Source organism: Marmota marmota, unplaced genomic scaffold, assembly GCF_001458135.2.
Source record: "Marmota marmota marmota unplaced genomic scaffold, marMar, whole genome shotgun sequence".
In the NCBI taxonomy this organism is placed as follows: Eukaryota; Metazoa; Chordata; class Mammalia; order Rodentia; family Sciuridae; genus Marmota; species Marmota marmota.
Genome location: NW_026000016.1, coordinates 24,891,742 through 24,919,713, shown reverse-complemented (window position 1 = coordinate 24,919,713; position 27,972 = coordinate 24,891,742). Strand labels below are relative to the sequence as shown.

General features: G+C 41.1%; 1 protein-coding gene across 5 annotated transcripts in view; it reads right to left on the bottom strand.

Moving 5' to 3' along the window:
* Positions 1-27,972, bottom strand: part of Susd4 (sushi domain containing 4) — a 194,260-nt gene that overhangs the window by 39,483 nt on the left and 126,805 nt on the right. For all 5 annotated transcript variants that reach the window (XM_048809317.1, XM_048809316.1, XM_048809315.1 and 2 more), the window contains 3 exons: positions 25,454-25,666; positions 9,179-9,352; positions 4,524-4,712 (listed from right to left, as the gene is read on the bottom strand). In XM_048809317.1, the coding sequence (XP_048665274.1) occupies positions 4,524-4,712; positions 9,179-9,352; positions 25,454-25,517 (427 nt within the window). In that variant the 5' untranslated portion in view covers positions 25,518-25,666. The remainder of the gene's footprint in view (positions 1-4,523; positions 4,713-9,178; positions 9,353-25,453; positions 25,667-27,972) is intronic.

Below are 27,972 nucleotides of genomic sequence, written 5' to 3'. Positions count from 1 at the left end.
TTCTTGTTCAAGGTTTGGTGATTTCAGGTGCTTTATCCATTACACACTATGGAGGTACACATGTGCTCCAGAAGGGATTCCCACTCATAAGATGAGCATAATAGTACCGGCTGAAAAATACATGACCTCTATACTGGTCCTTGGAACTCTTCCTACCTTTGATGATACTACCAAGTTCTTTTCTTCCAAATGATCATGATCAACTCCTCCCAAAGCTAACCTTCAAAAATAGGACTGTTTACATGTGAGTGTGACAGGTCAAGTGTTGGCTCTCTATTCCATTAGGGAGAGGGGGTGCCATGTGGCAGAAAAAGCCACACCTGAGAGCTAGGGGGTCAGAGCAAGTTATGCCATCCTCTAAGGTGTCAGTGTCCCCATCTGTAAAAGTAGACTAACCATCTCTGCCCAGCTCACTAGCTGAAGTGAAGCACCACACTGTAACATGGGGACTAACAGGCATTTTCAGGGGGCAGCAGTAAGAGCTGGCAGCCATCTGGTGGGCGGTAGGACCTCCCTTTGGACTCATGGTCCCCTGTACCTGGGATTTCTTGAGGAAGACCACAGCCTAGAATGATAAATTCCTTCCTATGTAATAAAGCTTTATTTATTTATTTATTTATTTTTTAGTTTTTGAAAAACCAAATCACCTTCCCTGTTGGATTGTAAAATCAGAATAAGTTAATCAGACTCAGATTTATATCAAGAGTTTTGAAGTGACAAAGACTCATGCTCAAGTTCTAGCTCCCTCACTATTAGCTGACTTTGGGCAAGTTACTGAGCCATTAGAAACCTTGGTTTGGTCATCAGCAAGGTGGGGTTAGTAGCAGTGAACAGACACTTTGGTCAAGAGTCTGGCACATATATAGTCACTTAGTATGATTTAGATATGAGGTGTCCCCCCAAAGCTCATGTGTGAGACAATGAAAGAACACTCAGAGGTGAAATGATTGGGTTGAGAGGTAGAACCTAATCAATGGCTTAATCCACTGATTAACTGGGCTATAACTGTAGGCAGGTAGGATATGGCTGGAGGAGGTGGGTCACTGGGGTCATGCCTTTGGGGTTTATATTTTGTCCCTGATGAGTGAAGCTCTCTCTGCTTCCTGATTGCCCTGTCCTGCCTGAGCAGCTTTCCTCTGTCATGATGTTCTGCCTTGCCTCGGGCTCTGAGCAATGGAGTCGGCCATCTGGACAGAGACCTCGGAAACCATGAGCCCCAAATAAACCTCCCCTGCTCTATGTTGTTCTTTTTAGGTCCTTTGGTCACAGTGGCAAAAAAAAAGCTGACTAAAAATCATCTCTCAAAAATAAAGGCAATTATCTTTATTGTTCAGTATTTCCTTCCCTTATCTGTTCCATCTTATACAAACACAGCTAAGAACATGCAAGTAACTAACATTGCACCTGAACAACCAAAATTAGTGTCACAATGAACATGCTCCAAAGCCTGGGCACCTTATTCATAGAGAATTATGCCCAGATCCTCACTTGTTTATACGGTGACTTATACACAACTCTAAAAACATCAATTGATTGGCCACTTGCTATGTGTCAGAAACCTCACTAAATATGTCAGATTTGTTATACTGAATCCTCACAATCTCATGGGATAAGTAGATCACCACCCCCATTTTACAGATGAGGAAATGGAAATGGAGGCCAATAGAGGCAAAACCACTTGTTCTAGGGCAAAGTGACGAAGCAAGAGACCCAGGATGTGAAGCCAGCCAGCCTGATGGCCAACAGTCTTAATTGATAAACCCATGATCATCTTAGGGATCCCATACCCTGGCTCACAGCAGGCAAGGCAACGAGTTGAGCATGGAGAAAACATGGCACCACATGCTCCCTGAGAGTGACAGGTACCCTGGTAGCTGATGCATTAGTAGTAGGAGAGGAAGGGGAAAGGATAAAAACCTCATAAAGACCTGCACAGCACCCACTCACTCACTATAGGAGCACCCTAACATATTTTAAAGCCCCCAATAACATCATGATTCTACAGCACAGTGCAATCATTTTTACTATGCTATCAAGAAAAATCAAATCATGCAAATTGTGGGTTTAGGAAAACAGGAAGGTGGGGGAGAGTGTGGGTGATATATTAAAGGGGTAGAATCCCTAGAAACAGTTCATCTCTTTTGAAACCCTGCAATAATATTACATAAATAAGGCACTGAGGTTGAAAAAGATGATACACAATTTGAAGAAAGAATTAAAGAAGTGCTAATACCTAGGCACAACTTGATGATGTTCTCATGAACCTTTGCCTCTTATTTTTTTAATCCATTGTTTATGCTTTTTGTTGTTGTTGTTACTGTTGTTTTGAGGGGGACACTGGATCTCTGCTGGGTCTCTGTTTCCCAGACTGAAGTTGAACTCTGACCTTAAGTGATCCTCTTCCCTCAGCTTCCCAAGATGCTGGGACTATATGCATGTGCCATCACACCAGGCTCATTGTTTGCCTTCACCCAGTTTCTATCTAGTTTTCCTTTGGTCCACTCTGTTATCTCTCAGTTTAGAGTCATGGCTTTTGTACCTTCGGCAGTGGTACATCTAAAAGGGCTCACAAATTAAATTCATCAGATAATTTAAAGAGACGTGTATTGAAAATCAAGATGTGAACATTATTTAAAAGAAAAACCAACTGAGGGGAAAAGGCATTCAAGTGGCCTTCCTGGCACAGGTGATATCAGGTTGGATCTTCAGCATCTCTCTGCAGCCAGAGCTGAGGCTGCAGTGGAAAAGGGCATGTGTTAAGCAAGCAGACTCATTTTCAACCAGAAGCTGCTCACAGCTTCTGTTTACAACCCTAGATCGTTGCCTCTTGAAGTTAAGATTTTGTTTTATGTCTCTCCATATCATATTCTCTAGGCTCCATAAAAACTGCTTTCTAAGTCCCCAAATGAAGCTTATCAAAACCTGACTGCTTGAAACACATTTAAGCCAAATTTGAAAAAAATTTAAAATGGGCATTTCAAATAGATAAAATCATAATAATGATATCTTTAAACTACCCCTCTCTCTCCCTGGTCATCTGGGTAGAAAAAAGCCTCCAGGAACTAGAAGACAGGCCCCCTTCTTCATGTGCCTACCATGACCCACCATCAGTAGCCAGACAAGAGAAAGGCTAGTCCACTAGTAACAAAGGGGATGACCTTGTCTCTTCAGGCAAGGATGGCCAGATTCAGCAAACAGCAGTACAAGACATTCAGTTATATGTGAATTGCAGATAAGCCAAAGCAGGATTTTTTTTTTAACCTTAAGTTCCATGCAACATTTCAGGACATGCTCCTATTAAAAATTATTTATTGTTTCTCTGAAATTCAAATTTAACTGGGTGTCCTCTACTTTATCTAACACCTCTACCCTGGGTTCCTGCCAATCCATTAGAGGATTTGGGACAGGTGAGAGGTGAGGGAAGCAGGAGCTCTAATGACCAGCCTAGGGATAGGGCAAAAAAATGGCCCAGGCTTGGCACTCTCCCTGCCACCCACGGTTCCCTCCACTCTCCCTGCCGCCCACCACTCCCTCTCCCTCCAAGGAGGCTCCAGGGCCCCAAGTCCATCCTTTCCTTTAGGAATAAATGCTTTCTCTGATTCCTCTGAGCATCGCCCTCCAGACATACTTCCCACTCTTACCTCCTCCCACAGAGCTGCACACTATAAAGCTGCTGTAAACCTGTAAGAACTGGTTTGCTTCCACATTTTGTTGTTTCTTTATTTGTTTCTTTTCCAACCAAGGTTCCAAATAGGTTTAGAGAGGCTCTTGATGGGAGGTTTCCTTTTCTTTTTTCTTTTTTTTCTTTCCCCATGGAGGTCCCTTCCCACCCACTTATTCACATGCCAAGAATCACATCGGGCATAATTTCAAGGTGGGTGTTAAAGCAAGGGCTGAACCAGTATGTCCAACTTGTCTAGCACAAGACTTTTATGGACCCCATGACACTGCCTTGATCCTGGCAGTGGATGCCCTTCCCCCTCCCTATCTTATACCGCTGATTAGTGGTCTTTAGTGATGCGTACTTTGTAATCATATAGATTCAATAAACAAGGAAGAAAGAGCTCTTGCTTTCAGGCTTCCAAGGATGTGCTTGCAGCAAAACATTTATAGCTAAGCTATAAAATGCATGGAAATATGGAGGAAACATTGACACAACAATAAAACGAGGGGTGAGATTAATGATGCCATAATGCAATATGTTTTCATTTGGTGCAGAGAAAATTAATTTTTGAAGACATTTCATTTAACTTTGCAATATTCTGCAGTTTAACCTTTGATGCTTGCAACTTTTTCTTTCACCCACTCTCCTCCCCTGTGAGCCTGAGGATGGGGGAAGCAAATTTTACGTCTAACTGGAAGTATGGTTTCATGGCAGGTGGTCTCTGCTCTGGACAAAAGCAAGAAAAGTGGACTCAGGGAACAAAGGTTACTGCTGGCCATCATTTGCAGTTCTTCATTTCCCATCGAAATGTCCGCTTTCGTAATTCAAAATGCAACTCCAAAAGGCTAAGATGTGTTACCTTCCAGAGCAAGGCACCGGGGTGGGCTGGATGACCAGATAAGGTTGTGCAAGCACTCGAGATACTCAGACCCCTCGAGTTTAAATCCAGGGAAGCAGCGATAGGCGATGACAGTCCCCACTGGGAAGGAGGTCTGGAACTCAGAGATGTTCACATAGCCATTAGAAGAGGCTAGAGGTCTCAGACAGCCTGTGAAATGTGAAAGAAGAGAAGGAAAGTTTCACTTGGTCATCTTTGTACATCCAAGAGTCAAACAGCACACTAGGTTGGCCCACTGCATAGAAGAAAGAACAAAACAGCATTGCCTCTGTTTTAGTCAGCTTTTTTTTTTGCCACTGTGACCAAAAGACCTAACAAGAACAAATAGAGGAGGAAAAGTTTATTTTGAGGCTCACAGTTTCAGAGGTCTTAGTCCATCGACAGTCAATTTCATTCATTCAGAACATCATGGCAGAAAAGTGTGGTGAAAGAAAGTGGCTCAAAACATGGCACCAGGAAGCAGAGAGAGCGAGCATGCGCCATCCTCTCACCATAGACAAAATATCAACCCACAAGGGCACGCCCCCAAGGACCCACCTCCTCCACACCCTATCTGCCTATAGTTACCACCCACATAATCCCTACTAGGGGATTAATGCATGGAGTAGGTTAAGACTTTCATAATCCAATTAGTTCACCTCTAAACTTTCTTGCATTGTCTCACACATGAGCTTTTGGGGGACATCACTTATCTACCCCATAACAGCCTCTGAAGAAGAAAGTACTTTGGTTTTTAACATACAGACTCCTTGTTCTATTAACCTCTTCTACTTCTAATTCAGATATTTGCTTGTATATTTGCAAGTGAGACTAAAGAGTCATATAAGTAATTACAAAAGAGGGTAAGGGATGGTAGCTGAATGTGTGATATGGATTGGCACACCCCTAGTCCAGTGGTTCTGGCCCTCAGTGCACACTGACATCATTTGAGGGGATTTTCAAAGACACTAATGCCCAGGCCCCATGCCCTGGTCTGAGGATCACTGTATTTTATTAAAGCTCCCCAAGTCATCCAAAGGTGCTGTCAGGGCTGAGATCCACTGAAGAGCCTTTGGAGAGAGGCTCCAAAAGTTTTAGTGATGTGGTGGGGACTTGGGAAAGTTAAGCTCAAAATAAATTGATTCCATGGGTACAGATTATGGAAGGGAAACTTCCCTTAGCGGGTACCACTAAACTTTTGAAAATTCAGTTATGTTTTACATGAAACAGGTGAAGAATTCTACAGGATAGATTTTTCAAACTTGAGAAAGACCCAAAGGCCTGGTGCAACACAGACTGTTGGGCCAGCCTCCTGGGCTTCTGTTTCTGCAGGTCTAGGTTGAAGCCTGAGGATTTCACTGCTAATGGTCCAAGTACCACTGTAGCTGCTGCTCTGGGGAACACACAAGGAGAAACACTGTCAGCAATGAGTCAGTGCATCAAGCGCAGAATTCTGTGTGCTATCACAGCAGAACTGGGACCTGGATCCCATATTCCTACTTCTGTAAAGAATTAGCTGCCTTTTGGTCTAGAAGCCTGTGGCAGCCCAGTATAACATTGCCAATGGCACAGAATTCTGTTGTGTGTGGCATCCGCTGTGATCATGGAATTTCTTTTTAACTTCAGTAGTTTCACTGGAGGAAATAATGACGCTGCAGAGCTGGTGTTCTTCCAGGGGAGAACTAATTGTGTGTAAAGTTGAGGATGTATAATGAAAATACCTACTCCCCCTTCCAGTCACCAAGTACAGATCGTATGCATCACATGCACATGGCAGATGGCAGAACCTTTCTACAAACTGACTGTGTTGGATAGTGTTAAGTGTCTGGAAGGAATGTCTCAGCAAATGGCTTTGGTGGACACCTTAGTATATGGTGCCCGTGCATCACAGTGAGTGTGGTTAAGACAAGTGAGGTATAGGAATGCAGGATTTTAGGGAAGCATTCACTCCCAGGATGGTGCAGTTCCTGTGTCTTGGGGACCCCAAGTTCTGCATTACCCACAGACTCCATTGTGAACCAGCTAATATTTAGGATGGACCAGACTCAAAAGGTGGTGGAGTTCAGCCATTCTTTGGAGAGCCTCATGGCTCATGGCTTTAGATTGCTTTTGACCTCCACCTCCACCCTGCAGCTGAAAACTAAAAATGTTCATAGTAAAGTGTGTGTGTGTGTGTGTGTGTGTGTAATAAACATAATCAATAATTGAGGGGAAAAAAAGATAAGCACAGTCGGGCACTGTGTTCCCAGTGACTCGGGAGGCTGACAGGAGGATTATGAATTCTAGAACAGCCTGGGCAACTTAGCAAGATCTTGTCTCAAAATAAAAAGGGCAGGGGATGTGGCTTAGTGGCACAGCATCCTTGGGTTTAATCCTCAGTACCAAAAGCAAACAGACAAATAAATAATTAAGATAAGCACATTAATATGAACAACTAAATGCGTTAGAACCTTTATGCATAGTTCAACTGAGTTGCCAAGAATGACTATGCTCGCTCTCCTCCTAGGAAGGGGTTGCTGTTCTAACCTACTCACATGGATAAACTGGTTTCTCCCAAATAAAAACTAGCTGTGACCCACAGAGAGCAGGAGGCATCCAGACACTATTCTCCAAAACATAAAATTCCCACAAAAAAATGGGGTTTGAGCAGCTTCTCACCTCACCCCGCAAGGAGATGGCAGGGGTTAAAATTCATGCATTTAATCAGAGTTGAGAGGGAAGACATGCTCACTCTTGGTTGGAGGCAGACTGTCCTAAATATAACAGTAAAAAATTGGCTTCAACTCAATAGTTCAATGTGATTTCCATTTGCACTTCTAGAAAATAGAAGCCTCTTCAGGCTTTAGCCCCTGGATCCATAGGTGCAAATAAAAGTTATAGTATGAAATGTCATGCTAAGGACCAATTATATTCCCCCAGGGGCTTGGAGAGGTGTCAGGCTGTCTGTGGTAACTGATTCCTCATTCCTTATGCTGTGTTAGATGAATGGTTGGGAGGAGGCTGGTGCAGATTCAGCTGGCAGAACCTCTCCACAGGCAGGGAGTTGCAGGGTGGCATGGGGCTATGGCATGGGCCACCAGGACACATCCTTGGTGGGATGAAGCCTCTGAGGAAAAATTAAAACAAGGTTGCGATGTATATGTTGTCCCAAGAGACAAAACTCTCTTGGGAAGCCAGTCAAGGGCTGGGAATGTAACTCAGAGAGAGGGAGCACTTTCCTGGCATGCACGAGGCTCTGGTTTGTTACATAACACCACAAAATACACACACACACACACACACACACAAGAGTAGCCAGTCAGTCGGCTCTCTATTGTTGCAGACTTAGAATAGTCCTGTCTTGACTGGAGATTGACTAAGGGGTGACGGGATGGGGAGCCATGGTGGCCAGACAGAGACATGGGGAAGCAAGTATCTGAACTCAAAATGACACCCCAAGAGGTAAACCATGGGGTATGTTTAGAAAGTCATTAAGGGAAAAAGGAATTCCTAAAGAAGATATAGTACTTAGTGACCCAAAATGGAACAGAAAGAGTAGGAGAGAAAAAACTCATAGTGGCTGGAGTCTGAGGTGATCTTCAGCACGGCTCTGACAGTGCTGCAGACCAACCACCGATCAGCAGATAATGGAGTGTGTTGAATAAGTAGCCCAGGAAGGAACCAGCTGCTTATTTTGTAGACAGCCTCTGAGCATGTAAATAAGTCACGTGTCCCCTTTAGAAATGTGATGCAGAACACAGGCCAGCACATTGGGCAGTTTCTGAGGGAAGGGCAGGGAGTATGGCTGACTCTGTCCTCCTACTTCCAGAAGCTCCTTTCCTCACGGGGTCATGACTCTTAAGCTCCAGTGTAAGGAAACAATTTATTTCCCACGATGAGTTGCACAAAGCAATATTGGGGTCTGCCAGTTGTGATTTCCAAGCACAAAGTTAACATTCGTCTCGACTTGAACATGCTAGAGCTTTTGGAGCAAATGAGATCGCTTTCTTTCTCCATCAAATTATGAATTATGCATTGGCTTTTTGGTCCTTTGGTCCAAGTCACATGTTAAAAAATAAAATCAGAATTAATGTGAAATGCAAAGGCTTATTTTCACAAACAGGGTCCTTTTATGTCAGCCCAGGCAAATTTGAAAAAAAAAAAATATGGGAAGATGAATATTCACCGGGTGGTTTGGATGAAATTTGAATTTGATGATATTTGTGCTCTTCATGCATTATAAAAAGGGATAACATTATTAAGAGAAAATAGCCTTCTGTAAGATGGGCTTTAACTGTATTCTCACCACCACTGAAATAAGTGTAAATGCCCCACTGTTTCCATTCAGTATATAATAGTTCATCATTGTGTTCACAGCCAAGTTACAAGTTCTTCAACTATATGATTTTCTAGATTAGGGGACCACATGACATGCTAAAGAATAAGGGGCTTCCCACCTATACCATGAAGGTGGGTATATGGAGCTGCACCTCTACAAGCACTGAAGATGGATATCCCAAGAGCAGTGAAAACACAAAGGACACGTGTGGGGTGGATGGCTTCGCATTCCGCTCCATCATCTCTATCACTCTATCAAAGAACATGTACAATAGAGTCTGAGAGAAGAACAGTCGGCGATGGTGGCTTCCTTCCCGTACCTTGACAGATGGGCAGGTTATCCCACGTTCCATCATCACGACATAATGAAACCATGTTGTAGAGGTCGGGGTAGCGGATCTTGAATCCTTCATGACAGGTGATGATTAACTTATCTCCATGTCTATACGTCTTGTTATGAATCTCAGCATCTTCAATTTGAGGGATACGGCAATCTGCAATTTTGGTGAAAAAGGTATACATTATGTCTGGAACTTAAAATGGCTAACAGTTTCACAAGAAAGCTCTTATTTTCAGGCCTGGTCTTGACCTATACAATTTCTGGCACATGATACCTTACTTGTTACTAGGCTCAGGTACCTGATGACAAGCATCATAGCCTGCTTCCCTGGAGTAACAGGAAGAGAGAGTTCATGAAGAAAGACCCAGGCATAAAGGGAATCATTTCCTGCTGGACACGTTACCCTGATCTTATGAACAATATTGATCTTATGAACAATTTTGGAGATAAATGAAAAAAGACAAGATTTGGGGATTAACCTGAACAATCCATCTGGTGATATATTTGCTGGTTTATGAACAACACAAGACACGATGCAGACTGTCAGACTGGTCGCCCATCAGGCCACCTTTTCCCTGAGGCCCAGCCCGATGAGAAAACGTGTGTGTGGAACAGCACACATCAAGCTGCGGCCGAGTTTGCCAATAAAACTTCCTGTCCGCCTTATCTGTTGCTAAAAAGATAAAAAATAGAGCAGCACATACTCTTGCCAATCTCACAAAGGCTCAGAGCAAGCAGCTGCACTACCTCCTAAAAATGGAGTAGAGCAAAGTGCCTGAGTCCAGGAAGAAAAGACGCAAGCAAATCTGAGGGTCAGGAGGATGCTGAGGAAGAACAAGAAGTCCACACACCAAACTGATAAAAAGATAAAATAAAATCAATGGATGACAACTATCTACTTCTAACTGTGTCTACTTATAATTTACCATATAGGCCATTGTGTTCCTTGCTGCCAAGTTGAGATCCTGTTCTCCCTACCCTTACTGACCCTAAATACTGCCCAACTAATCCCATCTGGTTTAAGTCACACTGATCATGATATGTGTCTCTCCATCTCTTATGGGCACATTTCGGCTTAATGGTTCTGATTTCATGCATATTTCTCTTTTATTTTCTTTCTCTTTTTATGGTGCTGGGGATGGAACCTAGGGCCTCAAGCCAGCAAGGCATGTGCTCTACCCTTGGGCTACACCCCATCTTGACAATGCTTCTGATTTTAGATGCATATGTGCTTGGAATTGTGATCTCTAGATGGGTTCTGTTCCAAATTAGTTGGTGCTTAATTTTTTGAAAACAGGCAACCAAGGATAACACTTTGTCAATCACAGACACTTCCTCCAAAAATTCTTCCATGCTACAAAAGATTACTGGTTTCTCAGCCACTCTCCAAAGCCTACTGAATCCACAATATGTATGGAATAATATTAATAGGATCCTTGATCTTCAAGTTGCTCTAAGCTTTAAACAGTTAGTTCTGAAACTCTGGACCCTGGGAGCCCTGACGAAGGTGAAAGGAAGGAAAGGAGCAATGGCTGGCTGGTGGATGGCTCTGGTGGCTGTGAACTTTGGTGGCTTTGAAAAGAGCATATCCCAGTAGTAATATGGGGTGGGGGCTGGGCATACTGGGAGGGGCTGGGAATTGAACAAAACAGACTCCAGAAAATAAGATGTCAGTGATAGGAAAGAGGCAAGCAGAAGAGGCCTCCCTATGGGAGAGGGCCTGACAACAGGGCCTGAAGGACAGAGGCCATTCACTGCCCTGTGCAGGCCATCTGAAGTCAAGTGCACCTAAGTTGTGCCTGTATCTCAGCCTTTGTCACCGCGATTAGCTTGAGAGCAGGACCTGTGTCCCACTTCCTCTGATGTTCCTTCTCTGCTTCCAGACCTGTGCACACACCTGGCACAGAATAAAGGGGAGCAGGGTCATCCAAACCCATGCCCAACAACCCTGTGAGCACACAGCCCTCGGGAGCCTGGTTAACAGGTCTTCAGCCCGGCCCAGCCACTCAGCCTTCCCCTGAGGAACCCTATCATCAGGTTGTCCCGCAGCCCGTGGCTTTCAACATAGAGTCTCAGCTGGAGAACTGTCTTCTGGTTTCAATTTTACCTCTCATTTTTTGTGCTACAGGCCATGGAAAGGGGTTTTCTAACTGTTCACGTTTAACCAATAGTTTTTCTGCTAGAATAGCTAAACTCCCTCCAAATCAGCCCCAGAATAATCCTGACTGGAGTCATAAGATAATTGACGACTCTCTGCACACCACAGCTACCTTCTTTTAATGGAAGAATCTGAATTATATTTTTTTTCAATGGCACTATGCAGAAGTCATTCACAGCAAATAAAAACACATTTATCGAGGCATCTGTCTGTAAAATCTTGGCAGTAAATAGAATCTGTAGCAGTAATTTATACGTTTTTCATGATGGACTTAAAATTTGCTCAAGAATTAACTGGTATACTCAGAGGTAGCCAGTTAAAGAGAGTAAAATCATGGACAGAATGTCCACTTAGACATTACAGACATGTGGATACTGGCTGGCCAGGTGCAGAAGTGCCCAAGCCTTGATCCCAAGGCTGATTTACCAATTTGTGGTATTTAACCAAGAAGGCTTGGCATTCCTAATCAGAACTCCAAGCTTCCACACACAGGAGTTGGGTTTAGTGCAGAGCATACGACACAGGGTTTGAAGGGAATTCACAGACTCACAAATTCCAAAGAGGAGTCTCCATAGGAAGTAGGGCAGGGATCGCTTACTAGGTGGGGGAGCCATGTACCAGCTGGGGAATAAGAAGTTAGAGTCCAAGTTCCACAAAAGTGGAAAAGTCAAGAGGGCTGCACCCTAGGAGTAAGGACAAAACTGACATAGCCTGGCTCTAATAGAAACCTAAAGTTTGACAGAAGAAAAGATAATTCACATTCTCTTCGATTTTTTACATGTGAAGTCTGGCATCGATTCCCCTCACTAAAGGAGGGTAGGGTTGGAAGAAGAGGCATCTGGAATGAGTATTGTCCTGCTGAGTTGTCTGAGACAGCAAAAACCACAGACCTTATCTTAGTGGAAAGAAAGAATCCAGAACCTGTAGTATCTGAAAAGAAATGTGTGATCTTTATCAATGTACAAGTCTCAAATAGAGATGCAGATGCTCCTCCACTTACGATGGGGCTATGTCTAGCTAAACTCCTGTAAGTCAAAAACATTGTAAGTCAACATGTATTTAATATAACTCACCTACTGAGCACCCTAGGTGAGCCACAGTACACTGGGGAGCATCAATCATTTCCCCTCAGTCACCTGACTGACTGGGAACTGTGGCTTACTGCACCCCAGCACCAAAGAGTATCATATTGCCTAATGCAAAGATTCAATTTCAAATTTGGATTACAGTTTTTATGGAATGTATATCACTTTCACATCATCCTAAAGTTGAAAAATCATAAGTTGAACCATCAGTAAGTTGGAGACTGTTTGTCACACAACTTCTATAGCATAAGTTCATCAACAGAATTTTTTAAAGCCACTTCAAACATATTTTTACCAAGGATTATGAAAAATATCAACAATTAGAACTTAGGTACAGGAGGCATAAATGTACACTTCCCATACATAACCTAAGGGATACCAATGGCTCCCATTCTGGAAACCATCTTTCACCAGCCCACCACTGCCATTATTTTTATACCCTGTTCCTCGTATCAATGGGGATTCAATATAATGAATACATAAAAGAAGGAGTGAACGATCCTAAGGCAGTATTACACATTTATACCTAAGTACAAATTAATTTATCAGCTTAGTTAGCAGAGAGTAGAGTCCTAAGGGATGGGTCAGGCATAGTAAAATTTCAAGAATATGTACCATAACTTGGATTACTTTTCTTTAAAATGGGATTTACATGTGAAAATGAATTTGACTCCTTGAAAATGCCAAGTTCCCACATTATTGCTCCCCAAAACTAATCTTGGAAATACTCAGAGATTCATAATCTACATTAGTATATTAAAGGCTCTGAAGATATTGCCATAAAGAATTCTACTTAATTTTGCCTAAACCAGTTTTCAGAAAATTTATTTATTCATCCAGCTGCTCATTCATTCATTCATTCAATGAATTACTGAGCACGTACTCTAGGCCCAGCATGTTCTAGGTGCTGCAGATAGAGAACTCTTATTACTCTTATTATTTGCATGGAGGGAAATTGCTAACTGAAAAATTAAGAGACAAATGAGCTAGGAAATAACAAGAAAGGCTCACTGCTATGACGAACACATAACAAGGTGATAGGATAGGGACTGACTCGGAGACTCATTTAATTTGGGCAGACAGGCAAGGGGCCTCTGAGAAAATGACATTTATTAAGCTGAGACCTGAATGACAACAAAGATCCAATTATGTGGGGAACTGGGAGAAGAACATTTCAGGCAGCGGAACAGATAGTACAAAGGCCAAGAAAGAGCTTGGTGTCCTGAAAAAACAAAAGAAGATCTGTGTGTTTGGAATATAGCCATCAAGATGGAGCAGGAAAGGCTAGACTACGGAAGGATTTGTAGGTAGGGCAGGGAATAGGGGTCCTATTATAGTGTGATGGGGAGCTCCTGGTGCTTGGTAAGCCTGGGTCATGACACAATCTGATCTATGTCCTCAAAGGGTTTGCCATAGGTGCAGTGAAGGATTAACCTGCCCCAAAAGAGGTGGGGCTTTTGCCTTCAGCTCCAGGGAGGTAACCACTAAAACCCTGTAATGTCCTGCCTGGATGAGTGTCTTTGCTTATATAGAGGCTTTGGGCCATTCTACATAATCTATGCCAACAATGTGGTTTACACTGGGGACCTTGGACCCCATAGAATCACCTCAGATCTTGGAGGGACTGGAGACTAGGGTGAGCCACACAGTGGTCTACCATGCCTACATGACTAATTCCCAGTAAAACTCTGGAAACCAAGGCTTGGACAAGTCTCCCTGGTGGAGGGTTGTTAATATTCCATGTATATTGTCATATGTTGTTGCCTGAACAAATAGGCACTATCTGCTCAGCTCTACTGGGAAAGGACAACTGGAAGCTCACCTGGACCCTGCTTATGAACCTCTTCCCTTGGTTGATTTTAATCCATATCTTTTCATTATAATAAACTTTAATCATGAGTATATTGGCTTTTCAGAGTTCTGAGTCCTACTGAATTACTGAACCTGAGGTGGGCTTGGAGACCTCCAAACTTGATGTCAGAAGTGAGGGTGTTCTTGTGGACTCCTGAACTTCGTACCACACAATCCTTTCTTGACTCAACATCTACTAACATCTCCAGAATTACTTGTCCATATCAGTGCTGTTCCACACCCCTCCTGGTGTAAAGAACTATCATTCCAATACAATTCGAGAGAATATCATCAGAACATCACCATTTCTTAGAATTAGGTTGCAGAAGCTGGAAGGAATCAACAAAGGCAAATTATGTCACCATAAGCATAATGTCAGGCAGAGAAATGGAGAGGCTGAGCATTAATGCTGTTTGGGAAGGCACTGACTGGAGAGAGAGGGTGCTTCAAAGAAAAAGAAGCCCCACCACATGAGGTGGTTTTGCTTCATAAACAGGGCGGATCCAGGTTGTTTCTTTCTTTTTAAAAGGACATTGATTTTAATGGAATCTGAAGAAGCATCAGACCAAGACACTCAATACATTGGGGCTCCCAGCTAAATGTTAATGTGGAATTTTTAGTAGGACCCAGCTTAAAACCACTGAGAAAAAGCCACCGGAATGAGAGTTGGTCAAAGTCATTAGGGTAAGCATGCATCTTGTGCTTACTATTTTCCTTTAGTCTACAGAAGGAAAATATTTGTGGTTGACAAAGGCAATTAGCATGTTTGTGTTTTGTTATTTAAGTTTTTTTTAATACCTAACACTTGGATGGTAATTCTTTGTGGGTTCTTAGCTACCCATACTCTGTAGGACTGAGACTGCTACACATTCTTCTAAGCATACATGGAACATTTACAAAGTTTGACCACACCTGGGCCATAAAGAAAATCTCAAATGACTGAAACTTTAGAGCATGTTTTCTGGCCACAATAAAATAAGAAAAAAAAATAATAGAAATTTTCTAGAATGTTTGGAAACTGAAAAATACTTTTCTAAATAATCCATGGGTCCAAAGAGAAGTAACAATAAATATAGAAAATATTTTGGCCAGGTGCAGTGGTGCATGCCTGTAATCACAGCTATCCCAAAGACTAAGGCAGAAGGATCACAATTTTGAGGCCAGCCTTGACAAATTAACAAGATCCTGTCTCAAAAATAAAAAGTATAAAGGGATGGGGATGTACCTCAGTTGTATAGTGCCTGGTACCACTAAATAAATAATCAAACAAATTAATTTTAAAAAATAAATATTTAAAATTGAATAACAATGAAAATACTGCACATTGAAATTTATGCTATGTAGATAAAACTATAGCTATAAATTTTCCTTTAAATATACACATTAGAGGGCTGGAGATGCGGCTCAAGTGGTAGCGCGCTCGCCTGGCATGCGCGGGGTGCTGGGTTCAATCCTCAGCACCACATACAAATAAAATAAAGATCTTGTGTCCACCGAAAACTGAAAATTAAATATTAAAAAATTCTCTCTCTCTTCTCTCTCTCTCTCTTAAAAAATACACATTAGAAAAAGAAATATCTAAAAATTAAGAATGTATATTTTACAGTTGATTAGGTCAACTTTGTTAATAATTTTATTCAAGTTTTTTATATCCTTATTATTTTTTCCCTCTTGCTTGTTCTATAAATTATTAAAAGAGGAGTGCTTAAAGCTCTTCCTGTGATTGTGCATTTCTCCTTAAAAGTTCTATTGATTTTTGCTTTGTAAATTTTAAGGAGTATTATTAGGTGCACACAAATTTAGCATTATCACCAAATACTCAAATTAAAAGTTCTTACACAAAAGTTTAAAAAAAAAAAAGGATAGGCAATTAAACCCAAAGAAAGTTCAAGGAAATAAAATAAAGAGTGAGTATGAAAGAAATAGGAAAGACACACAGGAGAGGATTGACAAAACCATAAGTTGACTTTGTGACATCAATGAAATTGAGTAAAACTGATCAAGAAACCAAGAGGGACGGCACATATAACAATGAAAAAATAATAAGCAACATCAAAACATATTCTGTTTTAAAAAATAAAAAGAATATTACAAATAACTTTAAGTCAAGAAATCAGAAAATTTTGGTGGAGTTGGAGTTCTAAAATAAAAAATATACAATTGACCAAGATGGACACAATAAGAAACAGAAAGTAGTCATACTTCAGAAAAATCTAAAATAAATTGAATTCAAAATGGAAAACCTTCCCACAAAGAAAACTCCAGGCCTAGGTGACTTCCCCATAAATTTCATCAAGTATTTGCAGAAGAAATTGCAGCAATCTCACAGAAATTCTTTTTTAGCGTTCTCTTCTGAAGGCCCACACCAACCTGCTTACGAGGTTGATTACGCAATCTGGCAAGAACATTATAGAAAGGGAAAATTTGAGGCCAATCCATTCGGCAACATAAAAGCAAAACTTGAAAACAAGACATTAGCAAACACAATCGAGCAATAAATTTAAAAATATGTCACAAGTAAGATGGGTTTACTTCAAGAATCCTAGGTTGATTTAACATTTGACAACCAACTAATGTGAATCACAACAGAATAAATAAAATCAAGAATTAATAAATTGGATGGACTCAAACTCAAAAGCTTCTTCTCAACAAAAGAAACAATCAATGAGGTGAACAGAGAGCCTACATTTTAGAATCAAATTTTTGCCACACACACATCAGATAGAGCACTAATCTCCAGGATATATAAATGACTCAAAAAACTTAACACCAAACAAACAACCCAATCAATAAATGGGCTAAGGAGCAGAACAGACACTTCTCAGAAGAAGATATACACTCAATCAACAAATATATTAAAAAATGTTCAACATCTCTAGCAATTAGAGAAATGCAAATCAAAACTACTCTAAGATTTCATATTATGCCAGTCAGAATGTCAGTTATCAAAAATACAGACAACAATAAGTGTTGGCAAGGATGTTGGGGGAAAAGGCACAATCATACATTTCTAGTGGGACTGCAAATTGGTGCAACCAATCTGGAAAGCAGTATGGAGATTACTTAGAAAACCTGGAATGAAACCATCGTTTGTCCCAGCTATCCCACTCCTGCTCAATACCCAAAGGACTTAAAAATCAGCGTACTATAGTAATGCAGCCACATCAATGTTCATAGCAACACAATTCATAATAGTTAAACTGTGGAAGCAACCTAGATGCCCTTCAACAGGTAAAGAAACTGTGGTATGTATACACAATGGAATATTACTCAGCATTAAAAGAGAATAAATTACGGCATTTTCAGGAAAATGGATAGAGTTGGAGAATATCATGCTAAGCAAAGTAAGCCAATCCCCAAAACCAAAGGCCAATGTTCTCTCTGATAAGTGAATGCTGATCCATAACAGGGAGGGGAAAGGCTTGAGAAAAATGGAGGAACTTTGACTGGGCAAAGGGGAGGGAGGAGAGGGAGGGTGCAATGAGGGCAGGCAAGATGGTGGAATGAGATGGACATCATTATCTTAGGTACATGTATGACTGCACATTTGGTGTGACGCTACATCATGTCAACCACAGAAATGTAAAGTTGTGCTACAATTGTGTACAATGAATCATAACTGTATTCTGCTGTCATACATACCTAATTAAAATAAATAAATTAATTTAAAAAAGAATATCAAACAGAACCAAGGAGAAAATTACCATCTTAATAGATGTGAAAAAGCATTTGATGAAATTCAATATTTGTTCATGATCATAAAAATTTAAAAGAACTCTCAAAATAGGAATGGAAAGAAACATCCTTAATATAATAAAAGATATCTTTTTAAAAAATCTGTCACAATAATATGGAAGGCATCCCATTTAAGATTGGGACTAACACAGTGAGGTTCACTCTTGCTCCTTGTATTCAGCATTATACAGAGTTCCTAACCAAAGCAGGAGTGCAAGAAAAGGAAACAAAAAGTCAGAAAAAACAAAAGTTGTACTCTTTACACATCACACAACTACATATGTGATAAAATCCCAAAGAATTCAGTCAAATTGGCAATGAGTTTATCATACATGAATTCCACATGTGACCAATTTTTATTTTGGGGGTACTAGGGATTGAAATAGGGGTGCTCAACCATTGAGTCATATCCCCAGCCCTTTTTCGTATTTTATTTAGAGACAGGTTCTCACTGAATTGCTTAGGGCCTCACTAAATTGTGGAGGCTGGCTTTGAACTCGTGATCCTCCTGTTTCAGCCTCCCAAGCTGCTAGGATTACAGGCATGCACCACCATGCCCAGCTCATATATGACCTATTTTAAAAACAAAATGTAAAATAATTATCCTCAAAAACAATTTTTTTATTTCTAAGCATAAATCTAATAAAAGACATCTATGTAAGATATGTATACAGAAAACTATAAAATACCGGGGTAGAAAAATAGTAAAGGACCTAAATAAATGGAATAATCCATGTTCCTCAATTGAGAAAACTCATATTGCAAAAGCATTATCCCCCCCTGTAATTTAACTGTAATCCAGTACAATCATATTAAAAATTCAAACTTATCTTGACGATTGACATGCTGATTCTAAGATTCATGTGGAAATGCAAAATAACAAGAGTCAAGACACTCTTGAAGAAGAGCGAGAGGGAAACTGGCCCTACCAGAGTTTAAGACTTATTATAGAGCTACAATCACACTGATGTAAAGACAGACAATAAAACATCACAGAAAGTCCTGAACCAGGACCTCCATCTTACAACAAGACAAAATCATCATTCTAATGACGAGTGCCGGATTGTATGATAGACATTGTGACCTATGTCACTAGACATGTTTGAGATTTAAATGTGAAAGGCAAAATGGTAAGGTTCTAAGAAGACTACATAAGAGAATGTCTTTGTCAGAGTAGAAAAACATCTTTTTTTTAACAAGACAAAATAAATCTTTAAAAGCTCCAGAATAAAGAAAAAGATGGATTAATTTCACTACATTAAAACTAAAATCTGTTCATCAAATGGCACTAATGATAAAAGAAGTAAAAACCTAAGCCACAGGACAAATCTTCAACATTTACACAATCAACAAAGAACTTACATCCAGTATATACAAAAACTCCTAAAAATCAAAAAGGAAAAGACAACTGATAAGGAGGCAAGTGAATTAAAGAGGCACTTCCAAGAAAGAATAAAAGCTGGCCATTAAACACTACCCACCAGGGAAATGTACATTAAATCCAGAAGTACCACCCGATGGCTAAAATACTGACAACACCAAGTATTGGGAAGGAGCAAATTCCACTCTTGGGAGTGTCAATCAGTACAACCTCTTTGGGAAACTGGCACTACCTATTAACACTGGACATACACATATCCTATGCCTCAGCAGTTCCATTCTGGTGTAGTCAAGAGAAATGAGAGCATATACATATACACCAGCAGGTATATTCAAGTATGTTCAGAGTGGTACTATGTGTAACAGAAGCCAATTGGAAACGCTCTAAATTTCCATTAACATTAGAAAGTTCAAATTATGCTATATTTATATATTAGAACACTAAGCAGGCTGAGGATATAGCTCTGTTGTGGAGTACTTGCCTAGCCTGTGTAAGGCCCTGAATTAGATTTCTGGCACCAAAATAAATAAATAAATAAATAAAAATAGAAATGATCAGAGTAGTCAGAAGTAGTGATGCATTCCAATAATCCCAGTGGCATGGGAAGCTAAGGCAGGAGAATCATGAGTCTCAGCAACTTAGCAAGGCCCTATCGCTTTAAAAAAAAAAAAAAAAGTCCTGGGATGTGGCTCAGTGGTTGAATGCTCCTAGGTTCAATCTCTGGTACAAAAAAAAAAAAAAAAAAAAAAACAAGATCAGACTACAACTGCAGGCAATAATATGTATTGATTTCATAAGCATAAAGTAAATCAGACATAAAATAATCTCTATGCTATTACCCCATGTATATGAACTCAAAAATAAGGCAAAAGTAAACTTGAAATAGCATCACGTTTAGGAGCACATATTCTCAAGCCAGGTGATTACAACAGGAAGTGAGTGCTAGCTCTCAGGAAGGGGAGGGGGGCAGTGATGGGGAGTGGGCTTCTGGGGAGCCATCAGTGTCCCATTTCCTGAATAAAGGTGACATTGGTATTGCTTTGCAATAGTTCATTGGACTGTTTGGTTTTATGAACTTTCTAGTGTAAGTATTATATTTCATTATTTTTACTGTGTGTGTGTGTGTGTGTGTGTGTTGTACTAGCGATTGAACCTACAGCCTCACATATGCTAGGCAAGCGGCAAGCTCTATACTACTGAGCTAAACCCCCCAATGCTATTCCATTAATTTTAAAAAGGCTAAAACAACAACAGAAAAATTAATCCAAAAGGGAAAACAAGGAAATTCACTGAAAATTTAACCATCTCTCCCAATTCCATTGGAGCCTTTGGGTCTGGCAATTAGAGTGCTTAACAGAATATTAGGGAATGAATGACTAAATATATTGGAGTGGCACTAAAATTCTTAAAGGCATTTAAAAACATTAATTATTTGTCAAAAGATTTCAAGAAGGCCATTTGACTTCTAAATGTAGATTATGTAGATTGGTGGAAAAAATTGGGTTTGGCTTAGAATTTCACTCTAGAGGAAAAATCTTTCTGATTTCCTGCTTTTCTCTTGATAAACACAATTTTTATTTTTAAAGAAAGTTTGAGGTCACTTTCCATTTTTCTTTGCAAAGTAGCCTTATGTTGCACAACAAAGAAGTGATAGAAAGCAACGTGTGGCCAGAAGTGAGCCCACTCTCATGGGCTGAGGACTTACAGAGCTACCCCACTTCCTGATGCTCTGCTTGTGGAGTGCCCATGGCAAATACCTCAAGATGCTGCTGAGGCCCGCCTGCAGGTGCTTGCTAAATTTAGATTCCTAGTGCATAAAAAGCTTTGAGCTTGGCACCTGGAAGTGTGCTTCATTCACACACCCCTGGGGCAATTCCCGTGAAGTCAAACATCAAGATGCACCCTCTGATGGGATATGCAAGGCCAGTCTCTCTGATTATGTAGACTGAAGACAGCAGTCAAAATGTAAAGGTTGGCTCGAAATTTAACAACTCCCAGCCCATCTCTGAGGAGCTGTGTCAGCCAAGTGTAATTAGATTCAAATCTGAGCAGGTTGGGGAGGGGGGAACTCTGCACACTGAAGCCTCTGGCTCTTGAGACTCAGTGTGGGCCTCGGAGGAGGTCTGAATTAATACCTAACAGACTCACAAGATGCTGACCGGGGAGCCAGGATCAGCCCTGAACTGCTGCAGACTGTCAAGAGAGAAGATGAATTCCACTTGAGATAGGGTTGGAAAGACTTCCGTGGGGGTAGCCCTGCATTTTTCATCAGCAGTCAACCTAATTCTGGGCTGTTTCAGCTGTGAATTTGTGAAAAACCATTTTCTGGGGATCTCTGCAGTCAGCTTGGTGTCCAAGGTTGCTACCAATCATTGCGTGACCTTTACACACAATCTGAGAAGGATCTGAGCATGTGCTCATGTTGTTGTTGTTCTCCGTTTGCCTAATAACTCTCTAAAAATTCTCTTTAAAGCCACCCCCACCTCCAGGGCTTGGGTACAGACAGGGCGGGATCTTCGCACTCCTGTGATGTGGAAGAGCCTGTGCCACAGCGGGTTAAGGAGTGACGCTGCTCTAATTTGAACCTTCCCTCTGCACTTACAGGGCTGGTTGCTTAGACTTGAGAACCCTGCCTGTGGCGGTCCAGCTGTCATCCTGCAATAATGATAACTGATCATTTCTGTCACTTATCTTTACTGCATCTGCCCCAGTCTGACCTGACCTTATTTCCTCTGGATATTTTTTTCAAGTCATGACCACATTTAAGTTAAAGAAATCTTTTTTAAAAGCAAAAACCAAAATCACACTGAAGGGAGGGAGGATAGGCATACAGTAACTTCTCTAACCACAGCATAAGAAATGTCAGTGACCCTGAGGGCAGGCAGAGGCACCCTTCTGCTCTTTCCCCACCTTAGAAGATGGAAAATGAGAAGAGACTATCTTAAGGGAAGATAGGCAAATATTTGCCCTTGTGGGCAGAGTCTGTCGTTTTTGATAACTCCTATCTACAGCAACAAGAAAGAAATTTTAGATGATAGAAAACACACATGAGAAGAGAAGGGTGCTAAATAAAACATTTTTAAAGCATCCATCTGTTTTGGCGAAGCTTCTGGAGCTGGGAGACGATTTGCCTTAATATATGAGTACCTGTAAAAAGGACTAAGACTACCCTGCTTTTGAAAAATGCCTGCACCCCACAGTTTTGATGAATAAAGGAGTTAGCTGCCAACTTTATTGCCAGCTCTAGTTGGGTCAAGTTGGATCTTTTAATTGAAAACTTATAGTGTAATAATAATACTTAAACTCACATTGCACCTTTTCCCCAGGAAGCTTCTTAACATCAAATTATTCATCTTTTATAGCAATTCTGGTCAGGTCTATGGGAGCTAATATATTTTAGTAAGTACTTTACTGCTTCATGAATGAATGAGATTTTTTTTCTCTTTCATGGAAGGAACTAGTAAAAAGAAGGGTTAAGCAAGGAGACACCACTGTGGCGAGGACAGCTCTCCTCCTGGGTTCTATGCCACCATTAGCTGCAATCAGGTAGGTAACTGAATGGGGTTCCTGGGTGCTGATGGAATTGCCCTGAGAGCTCTTAGAAATAACCCTGCCTGGGCTTCCACTAAACAGAGTCTCTTGTAATGGGTTCCTGGCACTTTTATTTTTAAAAGTTCTACACATGATTCTGACCTGGAAGGAGATCTAAATACACATTTTCAACAAGTTTTGATGCAGGCCATTTTTGGAATACATTTCAAGGAACTGTGCCCTGCACAAACAGGTCGCTACCAAGCATGTCAACAGAGGCCACCTCCCAAAGGGGGTGCAGGCCTGGGGTGATTTTGCTACGTGTCACTTGCTTCATCGTCTCTCTTCCTTACCTATAGAACTTGGTTCCTCTTCCCAGGAAAAATCATCCTTGGTTAGGAGATGAACATCCTGGAAAGCACACATCTGAATCTGAATCCTAACTCTTCCATTACCTATGAGACCATGGGGAATCTAGCCTCTCTGCCCCTTCGCTTTCCTGTCTATAAAATAAGGTACTAGAACCTACTTTGTAGGGTTGCTATAGTAATTAAAGAAGATACTGTATAATAAGCAGAGATACCCAGTCTATATGCTAGATACCTCCTTAAAACAATGCAGTCTTGTTGGGGAAAAAAAAATAAAGGGAATGTGCAGACGTGTTGGGGATGGTAGGGTGCAGGAACGGTGCCCAGAGAGGCTGTGGCTTTACTGACTGGAGGGCAAAAGGCATGTTCCGAACTAATGTTTAACTGTTCCTCCTCATTCAACCCCTGCCTCCCTGAATCCCTGTTCATCTATATCAGCATCCCCAAACACATAACAAGGGCCACTCAATTCACCGTAATGCCCTACAGATAACTCTGACTCACCTGCACTGACACTATTAACTATGGCTAGAACAATTATAAAGTATGTACTAAGCCAATCAGGAGTATGGGATTAAAAAAATACATATGAGCCTTCCGTGAGTGTGAATGATTTTTCCACAATTTTCCTAACTGATGGCTGGAGCCTATACCTTAACTGGAATGCAGAGACCTGGATTCCCCTCTGGGGACCTGGGGCCTTGGTTCAGGTTGCATAATAAATGAGCTGGCTCCTCCTAGTCCCTCCTAGCACATTTAGGGCTAAACCAGGCACACAGACCCATAGAATAGAAGCCTTCCACTCCAAGGATTTCTCAGTCCTTTTCTTGGAATTACTATACAGCTTATGGAGTTGGGACGAAGCTCATCTAAAAAGTGATCAACTCCCTGCCACCCCATGATGATCAAATAACAGAAGGCCTTCATCTTTGGGTGATATTCAGGAAGGCTATTCTGGTTTTCTTTGTTACCTAATGTCCCTGCATTGCCTGAGTTTTAAGCACTGGGTATCTTTGGCCATAGGTTTTGGCAGGGAGGTGTATTTGGAAGCAACAAGTAAACTCTTAATTAAATACAATCATATGCATGCATGGGCTGCATGCAAGTGGAAAAGGTGAATTTATTTTTAAAAACTCTAAATCCATATTATATTAATTTTGGCATACATATATTTAAATATGTATATACATGCACACATATATATCTTGAAAGTAAAAGCAAAGATAGCAAGTACTTGAAGAGCAAGACACCATCTTACTCATCCTTTACAATTTCCATGAGGAAAAGCATAATAGATACTTTTAAAATGCTTGTCAGTTTAAATTATTTAAATCGTTTCATAAAAGAAATATACACTAAGTCACAATAATTGCAGACATATCATTGCTAGAAGCTCCCTCCCAAGGTAAACTCAATAATGATGTCAGGAGAATCTGAAACTAGTTCCTAATGAACTCAATGAAATAGAAGTTCTATGCCTTATGGAAATTTGGGGCTAGAATTAATTCTTGATTCATGCCTGTTCCAAGTTCAGCCTTGTCCTCTGCGATACATAACCAACCACTTGGCATCCCAATTAGTTAAACACAGTGCATTTTTTTAGAACTTTAAATGTGTCCACATTAAGTAAAAGCAAAATGTATATTAAGTTGTTTTGACCAATGGACTTAGGGTAATTTCCAGGAGTAAATGAATATCTTGACACCACCAATACATTTCAGGATAATTGCTAGAAATAAATGTCTCCCGTGTCAATCTGCTCTGCTTGTCACAGTTCTTTCTTTCCTTAAATGAATCACATCTAACACAGAACTGATAAGTAGTAATTGATTTAATCCTCTGAGTAATGTATATCTTCTGTATCACTAAATATAGTTTTGGTACAATATATGTACTGCACTTTTTATTGAGTAACGTGAAAATGAGTGCTGAGTTGGCAGCCTAATTATAAATAGCCCTAATGTTATCTGAGTTGCTCTCTTGCATTTACAAAAATGGTGATAAAGTGGATTGTAATTGACTATTTCTTTTAATGCTGAGATTAATCTATCCCCTGCCCCAGCCCTCACTGAACATTTTTGCTTTTCCATTATCAGGCAGGTTTAGCCAGAAGAAGAGAGAGAAGAGACTGAGGTGAGCACTTTACCTTCTTGCACACAGATGGGTCTATCACTTGGGATCCAGCCCAGGGTTCCATTAAGATGTTTCATACACAGTCTCTTTGTAGAGCCCTTCAGCTTGAATCCGTCTTGGCAGTGAAATCGGGTTACAGAGCTTTCAAAGAAAACCCCTCCGCTGGGAGTCCTGAAGCCATTCTCTGGGACTCCTGGGTCAGCACACACATGAAGGTCATCGAACCCTACATTGACAGGGAAGAAAAGGTCTTTGAATACATTCTTCTGATGCCAAGGGTCTTCCTCCTAATTTAGTATACCCTAAATATAAATGGCAGATACTACATTAATTCATACACCTTGGACCACTCCAACTACACCAACAACAGAGCCAAGAGTATAAATATTTCAGTGCCTGTCTCATTGGCTAGGAGAGGCCAAGGATACGGAAGTGTCTTCTGTGTGCATAATGCTCCATATGAACCCTCAAAGGTAAGGAATGGAAACTTCTGAGCTCTATGAAGACATAATACTCTATTTTCTTTCAAAATCAATGGAAAAATCCTTATTGAACAGATACCAAGAACCAGCCTGCATCCCAAACTGGACACCATTAACATTTGGCAAAGGGGATTTAGCTCAGTTGGTACAGTGCTTGCCTCACATGCAAAAAGCCCTGGGTTCAATCCCTAGCAACATACACATACATACATACAGAGAGAGAGAGAGAGAGAGAGAGAGAGAGAGAGAGAGGCGCCATGCAAAGATTTGGTAGAGGAGTCTCACCCCAGGCCAGGGCTCTTGGAGAATTTACAAGTGGAATGAGCAATGGGAACATGAAGGGATAATTCTATAAACTGGATTGACTACTATGCTGATCCCCATTTTCTTTCTTTTAAAAAGCAAATCACCTGCAGCCCTGCCTGGCTTAAGCCAATAAGACATGCTACAGTCCTCAGCAAACAACCTGCTATCTGCAGGAGAAATGCAGACCCAAAAGGCTCCTCCTTGCCCATAAGAACACAAATTACCCTGAACAGGAGGATTTTTGTGACCCTTACATGGACCAGATTTCAGAACTCAGGGAGATAGGATAATTGGAAGTAAAGCCCCTTAGCCATAAAATCTGTAAGAACAAGTTCCAATCAGAACCAGTCAGCATGGGCCAAAGTGATCCAGAGTTATCTTGGATCTTTAGCATGTAATTATAATAGTAAAACCTCCCCTCTGTGGGAGTAAGACCATGTGCAACGGGGACTTGAAAGTCTGATGCAATCCTGCTATCAGTCAAAAGGCAGAGGTGGACCTGGTTGGGACTGTATGAAAACTTACAGCATCCCCCAGAAAAACTGGAGGGCATGAGAAGTGCACCATTCTTCTCTTCTGAGAGGACCCACTCTCTTCCTTGAGAGTGTTCCTCTTTTCTTTTTCCTATCCCTTCTAATAAACTCATGCCAGCTACTACACTTGACAAGTCTGACATCTTTCCAGTGAGATCACAAGAACTTTTAACTGAGACTGTGACTGCTTTGGCTCTATGGAAGGCCTTGCCTAGAAACACCTGGTTCTAGCAGCTGCTCCGATATAAGACTTATAAGGAATCTGATCCTATTTAATATCCTGTTCTTTCAAAAAATCCTCAGCTGAGGCTAAATTTTCCCCACTCCAACCCATGTGTGCTGGTGTAAGACTCACCTGCTTTCCTCCCCACCTGGCATCATGACTCTAGACACCATGCAACACAGGAGATATGGAGATGACAGGATGTCCAGAAGTCACTGGATGAGGAATTGTGGAATGAGTGAATGGCCAAAAAAGAAGGCAGGAGAAAAGACAGCATCCATATCTGTCACTCACAAGTGTTAAACATGAGCAGGTCTGATATCTTATCAAACTGAGGACAGGTTCACAAAGGAGACATCATCCAGCCTTCTCAGCAGCTGCTCCCACCATATCTGGATTGAGCACCCCAGTAGTGTAAGTTGTGTTCCAGCCCAACAGAGAGGTATTGGAAAGGCATTAAATAATGGCTTCATGTTTATATTTTGAGGGACTGTGCTTCCTAAATGATGAGTGCCAACGATTTCCTCCAGTCTCTGCAGAGATGGGCAAACTCATGGTGCATCCTTTTAAATGGTGGTACTGAGGTGGCCAAATCAGCAGCAATGATTTCACCACAGCCTAGAAAGCCAAAAAGCACATTTGTTCAGAGCCCTGAAATCTGAGTGGTCTGAATATTTCTGGCAGACTTTGGGAGAAAGTCATTCTCACTCAGGCTATTAAGTCAGATACAACCAGTCTCTGCTTTGCAATGTGGAAGTGGGGTATATGTATCAGTCAATGGGGGGCCATGGAAGGGCTGTATCAGAGGATGGGGTAGACTTCTGGAAGATCTCCAGCCGAATCCTTAGGATGAGCAGATATGGTCCAGCCAGACAGAAGAAAGGGCACCATGGGTACAGGTCAGAAGATATGGTGTGGGGAAGTTACTAAGAACATTTCAGGAAAGAGATGGTTCTACAAGGCTGTGGGTGGGGCCCTGTAGATAATG